This window comes from Carassius gibelio, chromosome A24 (genome assembly GCF_023724105.1).
Source record: "Carassius gibelio isolate Cgi1373 ecotype wild population from Czech Republic chromosome A24, carGib1.2-hapl.c, whole genome shotgun sequence".
NCBI classification, from domain to species: domain Eukaryota; kingdom Metazoa; phylum Chordata; class Actinopteri; order Cypriniformes; family Cyprinidae; genus Carassius; species Carassius gibelio.
This window is the reverse complement of record NC_068394.1, coordinates 2,576,079-2,596,372: the sequence shown is the minus strand read 5'-3', so window position 1 is coordinate 2,596,372 and position 20,294 is coordinate 2,576,079. Positions and strand designations below refer to the sequence as shown.

The 20,294-nt window shown below is 37.3% G+C and overlaps 2 protein-coding genes across 3 annotated transcripts in view; one reads left to right on the top strand and one right to left on the bottom strand.

Moving 5' to 3' along the window:
• ift140 (intraflagellar transport 140 homolog (Chlamydomonas)) overlaps positions 1-19,129 on the top strand; it is a 29,665-nt gene extending 10,536 nt beyond the window's left edge. For both annotated transcript variants that reach the window (XM_052542186.1, XM_052542187.1), the window contains 11 exons: positions 12,240-12,417; positions 13,016-13,206; positions 13,995-14,090; positions 14,164-14,296; positions 14,373-14,645; positions 14,736-14,918; positions 15,186-15,392; positions 16,626-16,838; positions 17,020-17,168; positions 17,257-17,398; positions 18,585-19,129. In XM_052542186.1, coding sequence (XP_052398146.1) covers positions 12,240-12,417; positions 13,016-13,206; positions 13,995-14,090; positions 14,164-14,296; positions 14,373-14,645; positions 14,736-14,918; positions 15,186-15,392; positions 16,626-16,838; positions 17,020-17,168; positions 17,257-17,398; positions 18,585-18,770 — 1,951 coding nt within the window. In that variant the 3' untranslated portion in view covers positions 18,771-19,129. The remainder of the gene's footprint in view (positions 1-12,239; positions 12,418-13,015; positions 13,207-13,994; positions 14,091-14,163; positions 14,297-14,372; positions 14,646-14,735; positions 14,919-15,185; positions 15,393-16,625; positions 16,839-17,019; positions 17,169-17,256; positions 17,399-18,584) is intronic.
• On the bottom strand, positions 1,302-10,839 carry LOC127945970 (transmembrane protein 204). The gene is made up of 3 exons (XM_052542188.1): positions 10,126-10,839; positions 8,233-8,388; positions 1,302-2,948 (listed from the first exon to the last, which is right to left on the bottom strand). Exons 1-3 carry the CDS (start codon positions 10,370-10,372, stop codon positions 2,704-2,706), a joined length of 648 nt encoding a protein of 215 aa, XP_052398148.1. The 5' UTR covers positions 10,373-10,839; the 3' UTR covers positions 1,302-2,703.
• Positions 19,130-20,294: the final 1,165 nt, after the last annotated feature.

The window sequence follows — 20,294 nt, the reverse complement described above, 5'->3', positions numbered from 1 at the left end:
ATAATAAGTGAATGTGCAAGGAATAAATCAGACTGGTAAAACATTTAAAAAGTGATTTTAGGGCCACTTTTGCCTTCACCTGCACTGCTTTTTAGCAGTTTTTCTATTCAAGCGGGTGCTAGCTAGTTACTGTGCTAGGTAGGTTTTAAAACACAAGTTATATTTGGCCTGTGTTTGACTGAGTCACAGTGAGTGAGCGAAACATTCTCTGTGTAATGGCTGTCTGCTGTCTGGGTGGATGTGGAGGACGTGCGAGATGGCATGATTACCATTTAGCATCCATTCCAGTGAAAAGGGAGGTTTTAAGTCAAGTGATCTTTATCATAAAAATGATTTCCTAGTGATAAATGAGGTAACAGTGAGCCCGGACGTTTGTATTGTATGATTTCAGACGCAAAATGCATTCCCTGTCATATTTCCAAAGAGGATACAGTGATCTAAGGAGACACACACACACACACACACACACACTGCCTTCTCCCTGTTAGAATGAAATACTCAGAAGTGGCTTTTGGGAAGGGTGTGTGTTTCATGTTTGTAAAGGGAATTGTAATTGTCCTTTGCGTGCTTGTAAGGTTACTGATGTTTTGATGTAGGTGTGTGTAGCAGCTTCCCGAAAGACGCCAGAGTGTATGTGAGTGAGCACTAGTGTAGATGACACAGACCTCCATGACTGCACGGGGTGTGTACCGCACGTTCCTGCTGTATTGTTTTAGCAACAGATGAAACGGCGAGGAGAGGAGAGGAAAAGAGCTCGAGTTGAGAGATCTATTGATACTTATCTTTAACAGAACTGTGACGGATCCCTGTAGGGTTTATCTGTGGCACAGACTGTCGGATATGTTTATATGACCTTTAACCTCTCACTTTTTAAGGTTAGTAATTTCCTTTGATCAAAGCTGTATTTTCAGCATCATTCCTCCAGTCTTCAGTGTCACATGATCTTCAGAAATCATTCTGATAGGCTGATTTCTGCTCATGAAACAGTTCTTACTATGAATAATACAGTTGTGCTGCTTCCTATTTTTGTCAAATACATATTTTTCATGATTCTTTGACCATTTTGAGGTGAGCTGTCCCTTATTCATGGCAATAGTTTCTGTGCATGTAGTAAGATTAATTACTCTCATGTTATCATCGCTCAAGTGTCAGTCAGGAATCAGGGGTCACAGTGGAGCATTATGTGTCTTCGTTCATTTCCTGTCATTCAGACTGTCCTTGACTCTCTTCTGTGCTCACCGATCTCTCTCACACACACACACACACACACACACGCACAGAGTCAAACCCAGAAAATCCCCTTTGAGTGTTTAATGGCTTAATGTTTATTTCTTTAATAGTATTATACCAGACCAGCTCAGAGTGAAATGTGACATTTTAATAATATAATTAATATAGCTCTATATTATACTCATAAATGGGTACCACAGGCACAGGTTAGCAAATATTAATGACTAGTGTTTACTGAACTTACATAGTTCCAGTCTATCATAAAATGATGATCCGTTTCAGATCATCTCCTTCTGAATTGTTGCAGAATGTCCTCATTGGGCTTCTTGTAGATTATGTCATATCAGATGAATGCACAGGCATTAGTCATTATAATAATTTTGGTACCAAATGACACGACCTGCACAGAATCTGCTCCTCTAAATATCCGTCTTGTTGCCTTCACATGTTCATAGAATGATTATTTTGGATTAATTTGATAATACTTCCAGCTCTGCTTAACACATTTTACCATATTTGACTGTCATATATCTCTCCATGATGAAAAAAACAAAACAATTATAATTATAATTTTCATAAACAGAATGAAGAAATTAAGCAAATGTTCTTTGTATTTAAGCATAATAACCGAAAAATCAACAACTATTTCTCCATGATTTCTATCTTGTTCCTTCTCATATTGAATTTTAATAATAATAATAATAATAATAATAATAAACAATTGCACATTTTTATGGAAATTAAGCAATTTTCCCCCCCAGAGTTCTCATTACATTATTCAACGGTTTTAAGTTTTGTATATTTGTTTTACTGTTTTATGGTTATTTTAATTTAAAAAATAAAAATAAATAAAAAGAAGCTCTCTAAAAAGTGTAATGTCATAATGCAAAATATTGCAATGTTTCTAAAAATAGACTTGATTTCTTTATGCAAAACACACACACACAGACAAACTGTATTAAATAAAATGTAGTGTATTTTAGAGTAAAATGTGATTTGACATGTTTTTGTCAAATTTTCTTATTAAAACCTATTCATATTTTTTCCCCTCAATTAGCAGAAAACATGTATAAACAAGCAGATTCCATGCCGGCCTGTAAAGGACTGTATTCAATTGATCTGGGAACAATATTCAATGCCTGGACTCCTTTTAAAATCTGAAGTTTCATAGAATTATAACTGATACATGTGCATAGAATGTGCTTCTACTTTCTCTTAAGTGCAGCTATGAATATAAACGTGTCAAGATCCAGCTTGATCTTTCTCTGTCAGTTTTATTCTTCATAATCCACAGTCCTTCCTCTGTGTTTAATGAGTCTCAAAAGTCTTCCATTCAGTCTGGTCACAGGATCACTCACATCCTTAAGCATGAAGTCCAGGAGATCAGTTTCAGATGCAACGATAGAAATCCTCTCCATGTGTATTGCGTCCGTCCGTCTGTGTTTTGTCTCAGGTGAGATGTGTCTTTGTGTGTCAGCATGGTGACTCTACGTAGTCATTGTCTAGACGCGGCCTGAAGGGTGTGGTCAGAGATCGGCTGATGACGATGACCGACGGAGACATGCAGTCATCACGCCGATGCAGAATATTCCAGATTAGCATGGCGGCCGCTAGCGTGGCAAACAGGCAAGCAGCGATGTTAGCATAGCAGGCGTGTGACAGGTGAGTGTAGGGGCCGATCCTGTAGAACGTCACCAGACCGATCACCAGCACAAAACCTGCAGAGAGAGAGAAGGAGACACGACTTAGCTTCAGAAGATGGTGTTGTGCTCAAATTTCTTTAGCCAGTTTATCTCTCATAATGCTTTATTATCACCATATCTTGGATTCAATGTTTTAGTCCAATAATTGATCATTTATATAGCTTAACGAGAAGGATTTTGTAGGAAAGTTATTTTTGAACTCAAGTGTAAAAAAAAAAAAAAAAAATCCCCCCAAAAATAAATTAAAAAATCATCAAAACAAAAATACATTTTGGGGAGGGGGTTAATTCTTCAATTCGGAAATATATATAATATATATATTTTTAATTATTTATTTATTTATTTTTGTAGTACATCATTGTCATTTTAAGAGATACATGCATTTAGTAATACATTTCATGCAGTTTTTAAGCAGGTTTAATTATGAATCTGATAGATTGCTAGATTTTGTAATGTGACGCTTTTATAAACTTTTAAAATAAAGCATTCATTTAATTTAGCATTATTTATTTCATTAAAATATGTCAATTCAATGTCCCAGTATAGAACAAAACTAATCTAATTCCACCTATATATATGGCTTTTACTGAATTTAGCCAATTGAAATGTCCAAATTTATAATGATCTTTGTGCCATACATTTTAAGGAAGTAATTTATAATTTATTTCCATTTTTTTGGGTTTTAGATGGCTGAATTTGCCAAAATTTATCTTATTTCTTAATTTATTATTAATTTTTAATCTTTTAAAGTTTACTTGCCAGCATGAAATCAATACTGACCTTATTTATACTCACAGTATAATGTATGATACTGGTTTAGTTGGGAATAGTTAGTCTATGCTCTTTTATATTATTATATAAAAATAGTATTGTTAATTGTTATTATATAATAATATTATTGTTGTAATGGCTATCATGACCAAGCTTTTTAAAGCGTAATATAATTGAGTTTTTCTAAAAAGCTTTATTTTTGGTTGCGATGAAAATGAGAAATAAGAGCAGTATTTGTTCGTTTTAACATCATGAGCCGTACATTTTGTTTTTAAACCCTCCCGAAGCTCTTTCCTGATTCATTGGAATTGAAATGAGATTTCTCTAGAAATTGTCTTTGGTTTTTGAAAGCATGCCACATAGCTGACCACAGAGCCTGAAGCCGAAACATTCCTCTAATTCATCACAACCATAATAATAGCTCAATCTTCTTCCCTTTCGACTGATACGAGTTGGTTTTGGCTGGTTTGACTAATAGGAGTAGTACGTCTCCCACTTCCTGTAAAGACTCCGACTCCGAGCACATGTGTTATTAATAACTGCGGCCTGAAAACACAACAGCAGATTCCCAGAAATACAGAACGCAGAGGATGTGAGATGAATTCAGAACAGGAGAGCAACGAAAATGGAAAAAGTTACAGTATTCAGATCGCGTTACACATGCGTGTTTTATTTAGGCAGGAACAAGAGCGGACGAGGCGTTCATTCGTTCTGTTTTTATTCTGAATGAAGCTTTTTTTGGCCCAGTGTCATCCTTTTTCCTTCCTTTTCTCCTCTATCCTTCTATTCCTCCTTCCTTCACTCCTTTTCATTCAGTTTCATCTTAAAAAACTTCTTACTCACACACACTTGTACAATTGAACTGGAACATAGTGTACAATAACAGGCTCCATTCAGTTTATCCATCTCTCTCTCTCTCTCTCTCTCTCTCTGACTTTCTCATGGACTGTTTATTCTTGATCATTTTTGTTTATTAGAAGTTTAATTTTAGTATATCCCGAAAAAAAAAAAAAAAAAACCCTCTCAGATATATAGTTGTTTGTAATCTAACAGAAAAACACACATGAAATGCATGACATCTGCAGACCTGATCCAAATTAAATCCATATGTCTCTTGTCCCTTTTTAGAAATGCGCTTCAGTCAGATTTCATTTTTTAGTAAAATTACACATGATTGTAAAAACATACAGAGTTCAGTCATGTCTACAGCTGTCTGAATTCACTCTTTTACACTTGAGGCTAAATTGCAGCTACAGCCAGACAGATGCAATTATGTTCAATAAATAATCATATTATTATTTTTTTATTTGTTGAAAATCTTTTTAAACATTATATATAAGGTGCTAAAAAAGATGCTAATATTCAGTAATTGCTTTTTATATTTTATTATATTTTTTAATTGAATTAATTGTAGAAAATTAGTGTATAATAAATGCAACGTTATTATTTAAAAAATGTAAATAGATTATTTAATGTTCATTAGCCTCATAGTAGGCTGTTTACAGTTGCCAGATATTGTGAATTTGGTTGGGATCATTAATCTAGAATTCAAAATGTTTAGTCTGTGTATATTGCCCTTTTTCAAGTGGCTTAATCAGAATTCAGAGCCCAAACTATTAATTATATCATTTAAAGGGTCAATTCTCCCCAAAATTAACATTCTGTCATCACACATCGACTTTATAGTATGAAACAAATATCACGTAAGGCAAAGGCAGCAACTGTTTGGTTACCCATATTCTTCAAATTATGTGTTCAGCAGAAGAATAAAACTGAAAAACCTTACTTTTTTGGGTAAACTCTATCACTTTAAGCTTTCACTCTCATTAACACACAGTAATCTAGAATGAAAATGAAATTAAATGGCCCAAAAACCTAGCTTTGAGTCATCATCACTGTGTCCGTGAGTGAGATGATGTAAGGTGACTGTGGGAAAGTCCCTGTTCAGTAGTGCCCTTGTGTAAATGTCTTGTGAGTGCACTTAAACCGTGAGAATAAAGTAGGAAAGCCTGATGTACATATGAAGGTTTATAAGGAGTTGATGATTTGCCTGCATCTGATTGGTTTTCACTGTTTATAATTAATAGTGCAGTATGAGGAGGACATCATTGTTTGCATTTTGTCGGACATAGTCAGTCCCTAGAGATTGTGTAAATAGATGCAGTATTGTGGGGACAGTTAATCAGGACACTTGTTTCCTCCACCCATCAAACACACACACACACACACACACACACACACACACACACACACTGTGGGAGATTCTAGACCCGTCCCGATGAAACATGCTCCTCTGTGGCGTCACATACATCCACTTCTCTTTCTCCCCGATTGCTCTGCGCTTCTTAAAATATCATAAATTCCCGTTGAAGTCGATGTCTAATAACTCTGACACTCATTGGCCCCCTCCGTACTGTCACACTCCCCCTCCTCGTCTTTCCTCTGCGGCTCTGGGTTTGCATAACAGGTAGTTACAGACACTTCCTCGTCCTGAGCAGGGATATCCTGGCGCCTGACTGTCGCTCTCTGGAGCTGCCGCTGGTGCTCTGGACCCCCGTTAGCTAAATATAACTATTGTCACACTTAAAACGACACACACATTGTGCACTGTTAGCTGGACTGATATACTTCACTTGTGACACACCACCATCGTAGTGCAAGCACAGCCATGGATGGCTTTGACGAAACTGAAAAGAACTTTTTATAAAACGAGTGTCTAGAGCTCATAAACGTACACAGGAAATGATCAGGGTGTCTATAAAAAATGACCTGAGGTTAAGAAAACAACTGCTGTGATCAGAGTGGATAAATAACATTTGAGTGGATACTATGACACTGCTAAGGTGTTTTAGGGATTTCTTATGGTCCTGTGGGCAATTGAAAGAGTGATTACTAGGGTTTTGCAAAGGTTTTTTTTACTCGCACACCAGACAAAGAAGCACAGCGCCGCATCGCGTCACTTCTAGAACAATTCGTACAAAAGTACAACAGTTGCTAGGGTGTTGCTAGGATGTTTTGGGTAATTCTATAATAACTACCATCATCAGTTTGCAGATTATTACCTACAACACCCATACACTCACACAAGCTGTCCATTCTCTAATAGTCCATCAACGAGCATGTGTTTAAAGGTCCCATGATGTAGACTATTGTCTTTTTTTGATATTGCGATGTACGAATCCAAGATAGTCACATCGCAGGATGTGCGATGTAGGCTGTCTTAGTTGATCCGTTATTCATTAATTGTAAGGGCCAGCTGCTCGACGAATGTGATTCGTGGAGAGCGCGAGAGAGAGAGAGAGAGAGAGAGATAGCGAGAGAGAGAGAGATAGCGAGAGAGAGACAGAGACAGAGGGAGAGAGAGAGATAGCGCGCTCGAGAGAGAGAGAGAGAGAGAGAGAGAGAGAGCGCGTGAGAGAGAGAGAGAGACAGAGAGAGAGAGAGATAGAGAGAGAGATAAAGGGAGAGAGCGCTTCAAACAACACGAGCGCTGTCTTGCTCTCTCTCCCTCGCGCATATTAATCAATTGACACGATGTTGTCGATGTTTAAATAATTAAAAATGAGAATGTAAATCTGCTCACCCCATTTTTGTTTGTAAGAAAAAATTTGATTTTCATATCGCAATATATCTCGCAGAAAAATAAAATATCGCAATGTAATTTTTTTTCCCAAAATCGTGCAGCCCTAATTGTTATTATGATTTTTACGCTTAAAATTTTGAAATAAAATTTTATGTCCTGATTTTAGTCCTCTGGCTTGAGTGCTCTGTTTGAAGGGGCGTGTCTGCTGTGAGACAACTGTTGTGATTGGCTGACATCTTTCCATTTGAAATGCGTATTACTTGTGGAACCCCTCTTATGTAATACTTACATTTTTTGTTACAATTTTTTTTTTTTACTATTACAGCTGTCGAGATTAACAATTTTTTTTTACTGACAGTATTAAACGATTTAGAAAGAAATGCCTTGGTTTACACCTATCAATGTCTAGCCACTGAAGGGCCATAGACAGGCTAAGGGAACTCATATTAATGTTATAAAACCTCATAAAGTGACATTTTCATGTCATGGGACCTTTAAGCATGCAAGTTAGCGTTTAAACATCTATGCAGATAGTAAAAGTATGCAGAAAGCATGCAAAATAAAACAAGATAACATCACAGCCAGCACACTCTCATCGGACATCAACAGTGAGTTTTAAAGAGACTTTCCCAAATGGGAGCTGATTTAATTTGTGAACGGGCCTCTGGCCAGGACTCTGTTGTTTCCTGTTGAATTGTGTAGCTTCAGGCCGCTGTGCTTTGTTGACTTTTGTTCTGTTATAGATCCTCAAAGCTCCATCTTTCCTTTCCCGAAATGCAGAACAACAAACACGGGACAATAGAGACCGTATCTCTGTGAACAGACGGCTTGATATTGAAGAATTAATTTGTTGGTGTGTGGCATTTGTGTGTCAGTGTTATTGAAGCTCCTCAAAGGGACGGTTAGTGTTTGTTAGCGACTGTAGAAGCGGGTTTAAACACTCACTGGCTAACTGGAACAGGGCAGCGATGGCTTCCTCCCACCACTGAGAATCCTGGGTAATGTGGGTTATCTCCAGTAACCCAAACAGGAAGATTAGCTGACCCACGGTCAGAGCCACCGTAGCCATCAGGTTACATGCCCGCATCATGTCAAACTGAACTGCAAGCAGAACAACAGAAGTAACTCTTAAATGGTTTGTCAATGATTCAATGACTTATTTAAGTCACATATGCATGTACGAACAGTGGAGTGTGTGTGTGTGTGTGTGTGTGTAGGTAGAGGATCTGAATCATTGTGAGGAAGATCCAGCTGCAGATGTCCATAAGACACAACTGTGCCAATGTGGGTGTCACTTCCTGAAAGACAATCCTTCACTGTGTCTATCCGTTTCCCATTTCTAAATCAGGAAAGATGGACAGACGTGCCATGCTGCATGATCTCTGCTTACTTGTTCTTCCAGTGATAGATACTAGCCAGACATTAAAGGGACACTCTACCCCAAAATAACATTTTGTCATTAATCACTTATCCCCATGTCGTTCCAAACCCGTAAAAGCTTTGTCTTCGTAACACAGTTTAAGATATTTTGGATGAAAACCAGAGTAAATAACAGTGTCGAGGTCCAAAAAAGTATGAAAAGCGTCGTCAGAATAGTCCACCTGCCATCAGTGGTTCAACTGTGATATTATGAAGCGACGAGAATAATTTTTGTACATGAAGAAAACAAAAATAATGACTTTATTCAACAGTTCATCTCCTCTGTATCTCTCCACATAAAAACAGAAACAGAGGAGACGAATTGTTGAATAAAGTCTTAATATTTGTAATAAGTATTCACGTCGCTTCATAACGTTACAGTTGAACCACTGATGGCAGGTGGACTATATTCTCACGATGTCTTTCATACTTTTCTGGTTCTTGACACTGTTATTTACTCGGCAATCTATTGGACAGCCACAAGCCTCCCGGGTTTCATCCAAAATATCTTAAATTATGTTCCGAAGACGAATGAAGCTTTTACCGGTTTTGAATGACATGGTGATTAGACTAAATTTTCATTTCATTTCAACTTTTAAATTGATGCCAAATTAAATCAAATGAACTATAGATGTCTAGAACTCGCATTTAAAGAAAAAATTTATTCTATAAAATTTTGTGACCAATTAATGTGGAAGCGGTTCATTAAAAGTTGGTAAAAAAAAATTACATTTATTTTTTCTACTTTTATTTTCCTGAGTTATCACAGGCTCCTGCAGTGACTTTTTTATTTAATTATTATATTTTTATAATTATATTATAATAAATATACAATTTATAAAATTTTATATTTATTAGTACATTTATTTAGTTATAAACTATACATTTTTGTATTATTTTTTTATTCATTTAATTCAAAATGTATTATGGGGAGGGGTTAATGCTTAAAAATTATAGAAAGTAACCTTATATGAAACATTATATTAGGAAATCCTTTGTTGGTGTGCACTTGAAATATATATATTTACAATACATAGTTATAAAAATATGATTATTAGAGTTTAATTACAAGTATTCCAGTGTAATCACAAATTATCTACTAAATTGTATGTACTTGTTAGTCACATTTTAAGTTTTTTAAACTTCATAAAATAACTTTCGGCCTTAGATATTATGCTTACAAAATCACTCATAGCACTGAAATTATAAATATAAATAAATTGAATATATTTTATATATTATAAAATATTTTACAAAATATATTTTTGAACGAATTACCTAATGAAAGATAGAGGAATTACCATTCAATTGACAATATATTAATATAATAATATTAAAATGTTATCTTTTTCTCTTCCATCAGTAATATAAAGGGGGTGTCTATTCTCTCACGCTCAGTTGTGTGATGAAGAGACTCACGTTTGACAGTGCTGCGTGACTCCTGATACCCTGCGAGCTCCGACCCCCAGCTGAGTCTCTGGCAGACTGTGGGCTCGTGAGTGTGTGTGTCCTCGTGCGTACACACTCTCCAGAGCCCCACGCTCCTCCGCCGTCTGTCCTCCAGCGCCTGCAGCACCCAGCTGGAGCTGAACGTGGCAATGTTGTTAAGCACCAGAGACAGCAGGGCCACCGCCGAGGCCACTGCCACCAGCCTGCGCGCGGCCATACACCCGACGTCCACTAGTGCACGATGAACGGTGTGAGAGGTTAGCTAGAGGACATCGCCACTCATTCTTGTGTCTTGAGGGACGTTGGGGTGATGGCAGTCTCTAACCCTCTTCCTCGAAGTCGGGGGTCACTGCTTCTCGTAAGGCTGGACACGGGACCTCCAAGGCCATCACATAAACACACACGCTTTCGTTAAATCACTCCGTTCTTCTGCGGCTCTGCTCGTCCCTTCCTCCTCTTGTCTCCTCCAGATGTGCGCTGGGTGTTTTTTTTCTCTTCGTCTCCCTGCTGAGGAATGATGCAGTCTCGTGTGTTTCTCGTTCTTTCCCACACTCGTCTATCTCCGATTACTCAGTTTCCCATGTGCTTTATCCCTGAAAAGCTCAGAAGGACTGGGATGAGAGGGCAGCAGAGCTTGGGAATAAGTTCACTCTCTCTCTCTCTCGGTCGGTGACAAACACGTAACTCCAGCTACAGGATGTGTTTCCTGGAAGGAAAGCAGACCGAACAGAATGCAACACCCGTCCTCTTTCTCTCTTTGACTTAGTGAACTGGTTATTAATGGAGCAGGAGATTAAATATCATATAAAGGTTATTTACATCCATGGAACATCAATGGAATCTTTCCATTCTTCACAGTCTTATATTTACAAAATTCTACTTTCACAGCGATGCCATAAGAACCATTTTTGGTTCCCCAAAGAATCTTCCAGTCTTCCAACCATCGATGCCAGTAAATAACCTTTATTTGAAAGAAAGCTCTGTTTTTGGAATCTTTGTTTAAAGTGTTCTTCAGACTAAGAAAAATGGTTCTTTTTAAGAATTGTCCACTGAAAGGTTCTTTGAGGAACTCAAAAAGGTTTTTCTACAGCAGCACTGCGAAATATACCTTTATGAACCTTTATTTTTAAGAGTGTTGTGCTTTGTGTCACGTACTGGACCATAAAACAAGTGACAAAATCCTGCACACTGAAGGAGCCTGGAGACTAGAAGATCATAGGGACTTTAGCGTTTTTGACTTGCAGCCACACAGAGCAACGTAAAAATGTACTTTATTATCAAAAAATTGAAATCATAATTCATTCTGGTTGGATTTGCTTCTCTTTCTACTTTTCGGTTGTTTCTTTTCCAGTTCTGGGCCCCAAAAGATTGAGGGAATTTCCTGCTGCTTCGCTCTAATAAACAGCCCACATCTGTATCTACAAAAATCCTAACCGAGCGAAAAAATGAGAGAAAGGGGGGATTTTGGATAAATAAAGACCAGATGGCAGTGGATGAAAAAGGAGGGAGAGCACAAAGGGCCAAGCTAGTGGGAGAGAGGGAATGTGGGCGAGAGAGTGTTTGGTGTTGATGGGGTCATTCCATGCATAGCTGAGATGGAACGAAGAGAGAAACAAATATCATCTTTAAAACATCCTCTCACCCTTTAAAGACAGATTTGTTACTTTGTCTTGTTTCTCTACATGTATCCACACTTTAAAAAGTTTACAAATTGAACCTTATTGTAACGTTTTACCAAGAATTCCTAGAAAGTCATACTCATTTCCATTGTGAATATACATCTTTAATGTTATGCTATTGCTATGATTGTTAGTTTATGTAGAGTAAGTATTGCTAGTAAGCCATAACAATGTCTGAATCATGAGATAATGGATATCGCTGGGTTTACAAATTGGAGTGAACCATTACATCTGAATCTTGTTTAGGAATCGCAAAAGATTAGAGAAGTCATGGACGTTTGTAAATCAAAAAGTGTGGTAGCACTATTTTTTTTTTTCTTTCTTGTCTTCTCTGAGACATCTTTGGCTTTTGAAGTGAACTGAATCTTTTGTCTGTTGTGTGTATGTGTGTATCCGCATCTCCAGTGAGGCAGTGTGGGAGAACATGGCACGGATGTGTGTGAAGAGTCGTCGTCTGGATGTGGCACGTGTGTGTCTGGGGAACATGGGTAATGCACGGGCCGCTCGTGCACTCAGGGAAGCCGAAAAAGAGCCGGAGGTGGAGGCACAGGTGGCTGTACTGGCTACACAGCTGGGCATGCTGGTAAGACACAGAAACACTTTCCTAAAGATGCACAAAATCACCTTTTATGATATATAGCATTGATGTATGGTTTATAAGCATCAGACAATATTTGGCAGAGATGCAACTATTTGAAAATCTGGAATCTGAGGGTGCAAAAAAAAAAAAAATCTTAATTCTGAGAAAATCAGCTTTAAAATCATCCAAATTAATTCTTAGCTATGCATATTACTAATCAAAAAATATGTTTTGATATATTTACAGTAGGAAATTTACATGATCTTTACTTAATATCCTAATGATTTTTGGCATAAAAGACAAATCGTAAATTTTGACCCATACAATGTTTATTTGGCTGTCGCTACAAATACACCCCAGAGACTCAAGACTGCTGTTGTGCTCCAGGGTCACATATATATGTCTCACTCAATTATGGAAGCTGGATACATTGCGAATGAGGTTTGCTGTCATGTTTAAAGCACACTAGCAGAAACACAGCGTTGTCTAAATAAACCTAGAGCACTCGGAGCCTCTCTGTCTCATTCAGTACAATAACGAGAACTAAACATTTGGATTTAAACGTTTGGGCTTATCGCAACATCTGGCTCTTTTTTCGCAGGAGGATGCAGAGCGTTTGTATAAGTCATGCGGGAGGTTTGATTTATTGAATAAGTTTTATCAGGCGGCAGGGCAGTGGCAGCAGGCGGTGGAGACGGCAGAAACACACGACCGCATCCACCTCCGAACCACTTACTACAGCTACGCCAAACACCTGGAGGCCATGGGAGACAAGAACCTAGCGCTGGTGTAGTGAGTGTCACGTCCACACACAATCACATCCAGCAAATATCCTTAGCGTTTTCATTCAATATATTATTATATGTTACTACATTTTTTTTCTTAGTTTATTATAGTATTGACATTATTGCTCAAGTTTGGGGTTGCCACATTTTAAAAAATGTTTTTGCTCACCAAGGTTGCATTTATTTGGTCAAAAATACAGAAAAAAACAATTATATTGGGATACATTGTAAAATAAATGTTTATTATTTTCATTTATATTAAAATGTAATTTATTCCTGTGATTAGAGCTGTATTTTCAGCATTTGTTGATGAATAGAATGTTCAAAAGAATTCTAATATTTTTTTTTGTATTTAATTTTATCGTCATATTTTATCAATTTAGACATCTTATAACAGTTATTTTATAACATCCTTACTGAATAAACGTATGTTTATTTAAGAAAAAAAAAACTAAACTAATTTATCACTACCAATCAGATGTTTGGAATAAATTAAGATGTTTTAAATCAAATTAGATTGATTTCTGAAGGGATCACGTAACACTGAAGACTGGAATAATGATGCAGCTTTGCATCACAGGAATAAATTACATTTTAAAATATATTACATTTTTAATTCTAATAATAGTTCACAATATTTTTCATTATATTTTTAATTAAATAAACACATCCTTGGTGAGCATAAGAAATGTAAAAAAATATATTATTGTAATTGGTTTTGTATCTGATTAAAAAGTGAAAGTAAAAAAGTCTGTTTATGTGTATATTTGACCTCTTTCCTGTCTCGTTCTGTAGTTTTGAGAAGTCAGACACACATCGGTTTGAAGTGCCCAGGATGCTGATGGAGGACAATCTTTCACTGGAGATCTACATCAATAAGATGAAGGACAAGTGAGTTTGAGTTTTCACTGACTCATGTTTCCGGTCCTTGATATCCTCTGATGTCTGGTGTGTGATTGGACAGGGATCTGTATAAGTGGTGGGGTCACTATCTAGAGAGCCAATCAGACATGGAGGCTGCGCTGCATTACTACGACCTCGCTCAGGACTATCTGTCTCAAGTGCGCGTGTACTGTTATCTAGGAAACATTCAAAAGGTACGCTGCCTTAAGCTTCCTTTGTGTCTGAAATAAAATCAACTGAATGCCTCACAATGATCCGTATATTTGACAGGCGAGTGAGATAGCCAATGAGACGGGCAACAGAGCGGCGTCTTATCACGTCGCACGCCAGTACGAGGGACAAGATGAGATCAGCCAATCGGTGCACTTCTACACACGAGCGCAAGCCTATAACAACGCCATACGACTGTGTAAAGAGAATAACCTGGACGAGCAGCTCATGAATCTGGCACTGCTTAGCAATCCAGAGGACATGATGGACACAGCCATGTATTATGAAGAGAAAGGAACGCACATGGACCGAGCTGTTATGCTTTATCATAAGGTACACACCCAAACACAGAGATGCACTTCGAGCTTCACCACTAGGTGGTGCTGATCACTAATATATGACGTCTCCATCCCACCTTTCCAGGCAGGTCATGTGTCCAAGGCTTTAGAGCTAGCTTTTGCCACAGAGCAGTTTGGAGCGCTGCAGCTGATCGCAGAGGACCTGAATGAAAACAGTGACCCTGCCTTACTAGCACGCTGCTCTGATTTCTTCATAAAGCACGCTCAGTACCAGAAAGCTGTGGAACTGCTGGTGGCTGCCAAGAAGGTGAACGCACCATCCAGCCAATTCACAAAAAGCCATTCACACGAAAAACACTAACTATAACTCATTTTATCATAGTTCTCACACCACAATCATTCATCAGCTAGAAAATTGTTTCAGCACTATTGTTCGTTCTTCTTTCATCAGTGTTATAGTTGGTCGACTTTCCTATTTTCAAAACCTATCACAGTTATCGTCCCCTAATAGTAGAATTCTATACGAATCACAACGGTGTTTTGTAACTGTATGCATATGGATTTGTGTTTGTAGTACCATGAGGCGCTCCAGTTGTGTTTGGACCAGAGTTTGACCATCACAGAAGATCTGGCCGAAAGCCTGACGGTGCCAAAAGACTCGTCCCATCTGTCTGAGGCCGGCCGGAGGGAGCTGCTGGAGAAAATCGCAGACTGCTGCATGCGGCAGGGCAACTATCACTTAGCCACTAAGAAATACACACAAGCTGGAAACAAGATCAAGGTGTGCCCTGTGCACAAATCAATCAGTGACCCGAGAAAATCAAACCGCTTTCATTTTGCTCTTACAGAAAGATTTCATGAAATCTTATGGCGTGGCTCTCATGAGTGCTTGATTCTGATTGGCCAATCATAGCAAATGCAATCAAATATTTATGCATATTGATGCTAAACAATAGAATTGTTGGTTATCCCATAAATTTTCTTCTCTGAGCTCATGCACTTTTTTTCCTCACTTAAAATAATTGAAACTCAGATAGCACCATAAATCTTGCACAAAACTTGTGCACATTTATTTCCCGTTTATTTGTTCATCGTCATTGTATTGCATTGCATTATATGAATTTAAAATTACAGAGAGTTTTGATCATAAAACTAAGCCATATTATTGGGAGCTGTAGAGTGATATGTATTTTATCTGTTAATATGTCTGCGATACTCTTAGAAATGTCTCATGAATCCATATAAATGCAGCAGCAGCCTGAACAAAGTTTGTGGCTCTGAAAAAAATGCATGTGATTTCACCAGATATTTTGTTTTCTGTTTTATAGTTATTTATTCCCCATTTATATTTATTTATTTATTTTGTCATTAATCAGACGCTTTTATCTAAAGCGACTTACAAATGAGGACAACAGAAGCAATCAATTGTAGTATTAAATAACTAAAAACAGATCCAAAACTAAAAGCTAAAACTCTATAAATAATACCTATACACATTTTCAAAATAATGAAATTAAATAAAAATGTCAAATGCATACAACAAAATTTTGAACACTTAACATTTAAATGAAAAATAAAGCTAAAAACAATTCAAAATATTAAAGAACAAAAGGTGTGAGTATAATAATGATTCTAACATAACACCAAAAAAAAAAACACACACACATGCATATATATACATACACATTTATACATTTAATATATATATTTTTTTCATTTACATTTAGTTTAAGTATTAAAATAACTCAAATACATCTAGAACCTAATAAAAAACCTATACAGACATAAATTCTGACATAACGTAAACTAAAATTCAAATAAATAACAAAACGACAGTAGTTTATCAGTAATCCTAAAAAATAACACTGCTAAAAATCAACACATAGTAAGAGATGGTTATAAAAACTGTAACGGAAATTATTAGTATTAGTAGAAGTATTATATCTTCACTCTGACCAGCCTCTTCAGAAAGAAAAGATATCAAGCTTTTCTTTTCTGTTCCGATCCTTGACAGGCGATGCGAGCGCTGTTGAAATCCGGGGATACAGAGAAAATAGTGTTTTTCGCAGGCGTTTCCAGACAGAAGGAAATTTACGTAATGGCAGCCAACTACCTGCAGTCACTGGACTGGAGGAACGACCCGGAGATCATGAAGAACATCATCAGCTTCTACACCAAAGGACGAGCTCTTGATCTGCTCGCCGGCTTCTATGAAGCCTGTGCTGAGGTACTGAGAGCGTGTGTCCATGCACTAATCAGTGTCCTACAGTATCCTAGTGGTTCCAATCACTCACATTCTTTATAGTGAAACAATAGGTTCTTTAAACTATCAAAATGTTCACACCAAAAAAATTGGTTATTTTTCTAAGGCACTGCTGTGAAAACGTTATTTTTGTGTATGTGCACAGGTGGAAATTGATGATTTTCAGAATTATGAGAAGGCATATGGCGCTCTTACGGAGGCCTGCAAGTGTCTGACTAAAGCGAAGGCTGACAGCAAACTCCTCATGCTGACACACAGACTCAACCTTGTCAAGAGATTCATTCAGGCACGAAGGTACTGATGAAATATGCAGAATATGATTTGTGCATTCTGCAAACACCTGTGCATGCATTCATTAAGGTTTTTGTGTGTGTGTGTCTAGGATGCATGAGGAGGATCCAGTGGAAGCGGTGCGTGTGTGTGAGTCTCTGCTGGATGAGAAGGATCTGGACCCTGCGGTGCGTGTTGGAGATGTGTATGGGTTCCTGGTGGAGCACTACTGCAATCATGGTAACTTCCAGCAGGTATGTCGAGGTTTGCTTTTAGAAAGCTTTCACACTCTCACACTTGCTCCAGTCTGAATCCAAGTGTGATTGTTCCCAGGGCTCCCGCAACTTTAGTTTCAAACTAACTTGATTCAGCACCCAATATATTAAGTGAGAAAGATTGACAACACAACTTGGGGAAATGATGTTGTGCATTGCTTGAAAGCTTGCAAACAGACTATTTTGAGTCGAAAACAGACTCTGATTGCACTTGATCTATGTGAAGCTTAAAACTGTGGATGTACCAATTCCACTTTTTCCAGGACCGGTACGATACTTTAAGTAAATGAAGAGAGATTACTAATGCTTTGTTTATTCATTGCATTTGCAAGTTTTTAATATTGTGTAGAGAAACCAAAAGAATATGAATCGTATTAGATGTTTCCTTTAGTCATCATCACACTTAATTATACCTGTTTAAATGCATTGCACAAGCTGTTAATTTCACTATTAATTTTATTGCTGTATATTAATCCTGCAATAATGCAGTAGTGGGTCTAAATGTCTGAATTTCTTACATGAACCAATCTGTTATCAGTAAAATGCCAGTGTGAAGACTCTTTTAGTGTTTAATATAAACCATAAGCATGCTATACTCTCAATGCCCTCATGTCATTCAAATCCTTCTCAATGCTTTTATTTACTGTATTTTCCGGACTATAAGTCGCACTTTTTTTCATAGTTTGGCTGGTCCTGCGACTTATAGTCAGGTGCGACTTATTTATCAAAATTAATTGGAAATGATCCAAGAGAAATGAACCAAGAGAAAACATTACCATCTCCAGCCGCCAGAGGGCACTGAAGACACAGGTGGCTGGAGACGGTAGTGTTTTCTCTTGGTTCTTGGTTCTAAATAAATGTGACTTACAGTCCAGTGCGACTTATATATGTTTTTTTCCTCATCATGACGTATTTTTGGACTGATGCGACTTATACTCAGGTGCGACTTATAGTCTGAAAAATACGGTATATAGAAAACAAAAGGAGTTTGAAGACTCTTTATGCAGATCTAAAAACCTAAATTTCAGTCTGTTCCTCGTAGAATGGACCCAAAGTATTCAAAAAAGTTTTTGGAATGACATAAAGGTCAATGCATGGCAAACTATTCCTTTAACATCTGTTTCCCGTTATATTTTGATTGGTTCTGTTTTTATATGTGTATTAGGCTTGGAGTAAAATCGAGGACTTGAGATCAACGCGTCCCAACATAAACTTGAGCTTGTACGTGAGTCAGACCAGTCTGGAGGCTCTACAGAACGCTGCTGGAGTCCGTCTGCTCTACAGAGACACAGACACCCATGCTGCCGAGGACGAGGAAGAGGTGGAGGAAGATGAGAACATCACTCATTAAGAGAACGATCTGCTGAGGAGGTGGTCTTCGAAATAACAGGAGAAAATCACATACATCACACACGACTAGCCTACAGAAGTCTGCCTGCCCGAGTACTGGTTATTTGTAAAATGTGCCATATTTCTATGGGTCTAGTAAACGAGGCGTCTTTGATAGTTGTGTGATTTTGTTCAAGCCACTTTGCAGGTTGCCTTAAGTAGATTAGTTTATGTGCGTGGCCTTTTGAACAAGAATGCCATTGGACCACTATACTGAAGTCATTTTGTACAAATTACGAATTATTTAATGGCCAGACTTGTCCTGCTCTCTTTGTATCATATATCTTATACATTTTAATAAATTTTTCTATGTTTCCTTAATCATATCGAGTGAATCGCATCTCTCAAAGTTAGATGTGCGAGTGTATTTTGTGGAAGATATAAGGTGTTTTAATTCTTCGTAATATGTTTTATTCGTTCCTGATCCTCGCTGATTCTGCTGTTCAGTTAATTGATTCAAAGAGTCAGTATGCAAAGGTAATGGCACAGTTCATTGACGAGGTAAATGAACTGAATCAAGATGTTCAAAGGAGTCACGGTTAATCAAATGCATCATGATTCAGTTGATCATAAATGCTCTGGATTTACAACCTGTTTGTATTGTAGAGGACAAAGGGGTTTTGATATTTACCAAACAGAAAGAACAATTCAGCAAAACTGTTTCCACAACAAAAGCGATCTGCTGCTCAGGCTGTGTATGTCTTATATGTGCTGATGTTGTTGGTAATGATTCATTTGTTTAGAAAACATTTGTCGAGCAGATGCAGCACAAATTAAATCTCAGGATATATTTTTCTATTCAGTGTTTTCGGTATTTCTGATATGTAATGTGTTCATGAATGCTGATTGATATAAACAGGATTTGAATAAGTGCGCATCACTGATGATTCATTCAACCGAATCATCAGAAAGAATCGTTTAATGTGATTCATTTGTCAAATGGAGCTCTCTTTCACAAGTTTGCGGTTTATGAATGTCACGGAGACTCGTGTTCATAGAGAAACCAAACACAAATCACACACCTCTGACAGCTGTAGATCACTCGATGAATAAACCCAGCTCAGTAAACCAACTTCAGAAACAAATTCCCTCTCTGACTGAATACATTTCCTAGTTTATCAAGTCACGTCAAATTCTTTAATTGCTCACTTGTTTTTCACAATGCATAGACTTAAAGAAAATCCTGATGTTAATGTTTATAACACTGTAGTCAAATATAACAGATTAGAGCTGGCTGATAATGTAGTCATATTTTGTGACTAAATGAACAATTACACAATTCAGATATGCCACATATATTGCTTTATGTGAGTATACTATACCAAATTTGTAGCTGGGCAATAATATTTTTATATTCTGCAACATTATAAACAATCAAACTGATTAGATTTGCATTCTAGTATATATAGCTTTATGTGAGTGCTGTATTCATTTGTAATTATTTAACATTTAATATACAGCTGGGGTATAATATAGTTCACATTTT